The following is a 1,137-nucleotide window of genomic DNA, read 5'->3' on the forward strand; positions in this document are numbered from 1 at the left end:
ATATTGTGTATTTTGTTGTACAGCTTTTTATTTTTAACTTTAATTTTTATATTTTATTTTATTCTTTCCTAGTTAAATTTACTCTTCATTTTAATTTTCATATTTATTTCCTATCCTACTCATAGTCTTTTATTTTAGGTCACGAGCAGTTGTCTAAGCATTTCACTGCATATCGTACTGTGTATGACTGTGTATGTGACAAATAAAATTTGAACTCCTAGGTAAGCATGCCCGGGCATTTCCGACTGGAGGGAGAACCTGGGGTAGACCCAGGACACTGTGCTTGTGGTCTTCATGAAATTTGCATCCTTGCCAAAACCCCATATTTATTATAGTTTTAAAATAAAAGACAGACTATAAGCACATCCGAGGTTGTTTTTTTGGTTCTGGAAGCACACTGTTTGCTACTCGCAGTTCTTAACTACAGAAATACTTACACTTTAGAAAGTCCGCCCGTGTCACCGGATCTGGAAGAGACTTGATGTGTTTTGCTGCAACAATAGCCTTTACTGTTGTCTTTATTCCCACTTTGTCTGCAAAAACAAAGAAGACATATTTTAGTGTCTCATACGACAACATGTTTAGATTTCTCTTCATGAATTTTGTTTTTATTATGCACAAAAACGTTCTCCAGGGCAACAGGTATGTGCTGTCATTTCATTTCTTATGGAGGCATATTAATGACTAGCAAAGCAGTTTCATCATGAATCATACATTCTGCTCTTGCTCAAGCACAGCTAAAAATTCTTTACAAGACTGAACATGCCCCGGCAGCTACACAACTCTCTGGATCTCTGTGCTCTTGCTGCTGCTATGTAGTTGCTTCCTGCTCACTTTCTTACCGCTTTTGCACGTTTCTTTGACTTTGCCTATGTATGAAGACACCAGCAAGGCACAGAGCTCCTGCGTGGAGTCAACAATCACACGGCTGAAGTGATTCAGACAGTCCATCAAGCCGATGTAGACACCAGGCAGGGAGATATCAGTGGCTTCTTTTTTCCACTCTGCGTATTCCTAGAAAACAAACACGGTGGCATTCAGGAATGAAAACTGAGGCATTTCTGCTGCCTTTAGGCACGAATGACTTCCTGTCTCGTTGAGAAATACAGCAAATGGTAAAGGAAAAGGCAGACAGTG

General features: G+C 39.5%; 1 protein-coding gene across 1 annotated transcript in view; it reads right to left on the minus strand.

Moving 5' to 3' along the window:
- Positions 1–217: 217 nt before the first annotated feature.
- The window catches only part of trim16 (tripartite motif containing 16), a 7,212-nt gene continuing 6,292 nt past the window's right edge, over positions 218–1,137 (minus strand). Inside the window, exons 5-7 of the mRNA XM_013908945.1 lie at positions 843–1,014; positions 438–533; positions 218–258 (exon numbers count right to left, since the gene is read on the minus strand). Coding sequence (XP_013764399.1) covers positions 218–258; positions 438–533; positions 843–1,014 — 309 coding nt within the window. The remainder of the gene's footprint in view (positions 259–437; positions 534–842; positions 1,015–1,137) is intronic.

The sequence above is a fragment of the Pundamilia nyererei genome, unplaced genomic scaffold (assembly GCF_000239375.1).
Source record: "Pundamilia nyererei isolate P.nyererei 1_Seehausen unplaced genomic scaffold, PunNye1.0 scaffold00017, whole genome shotgun sequence".
Lineage (NCBI taxonomy): Eukaryota > Metazoa > Chordata > Actinopteri > Cichliformes > Cichlidae > Pundamilia > Pundamilia nyererei.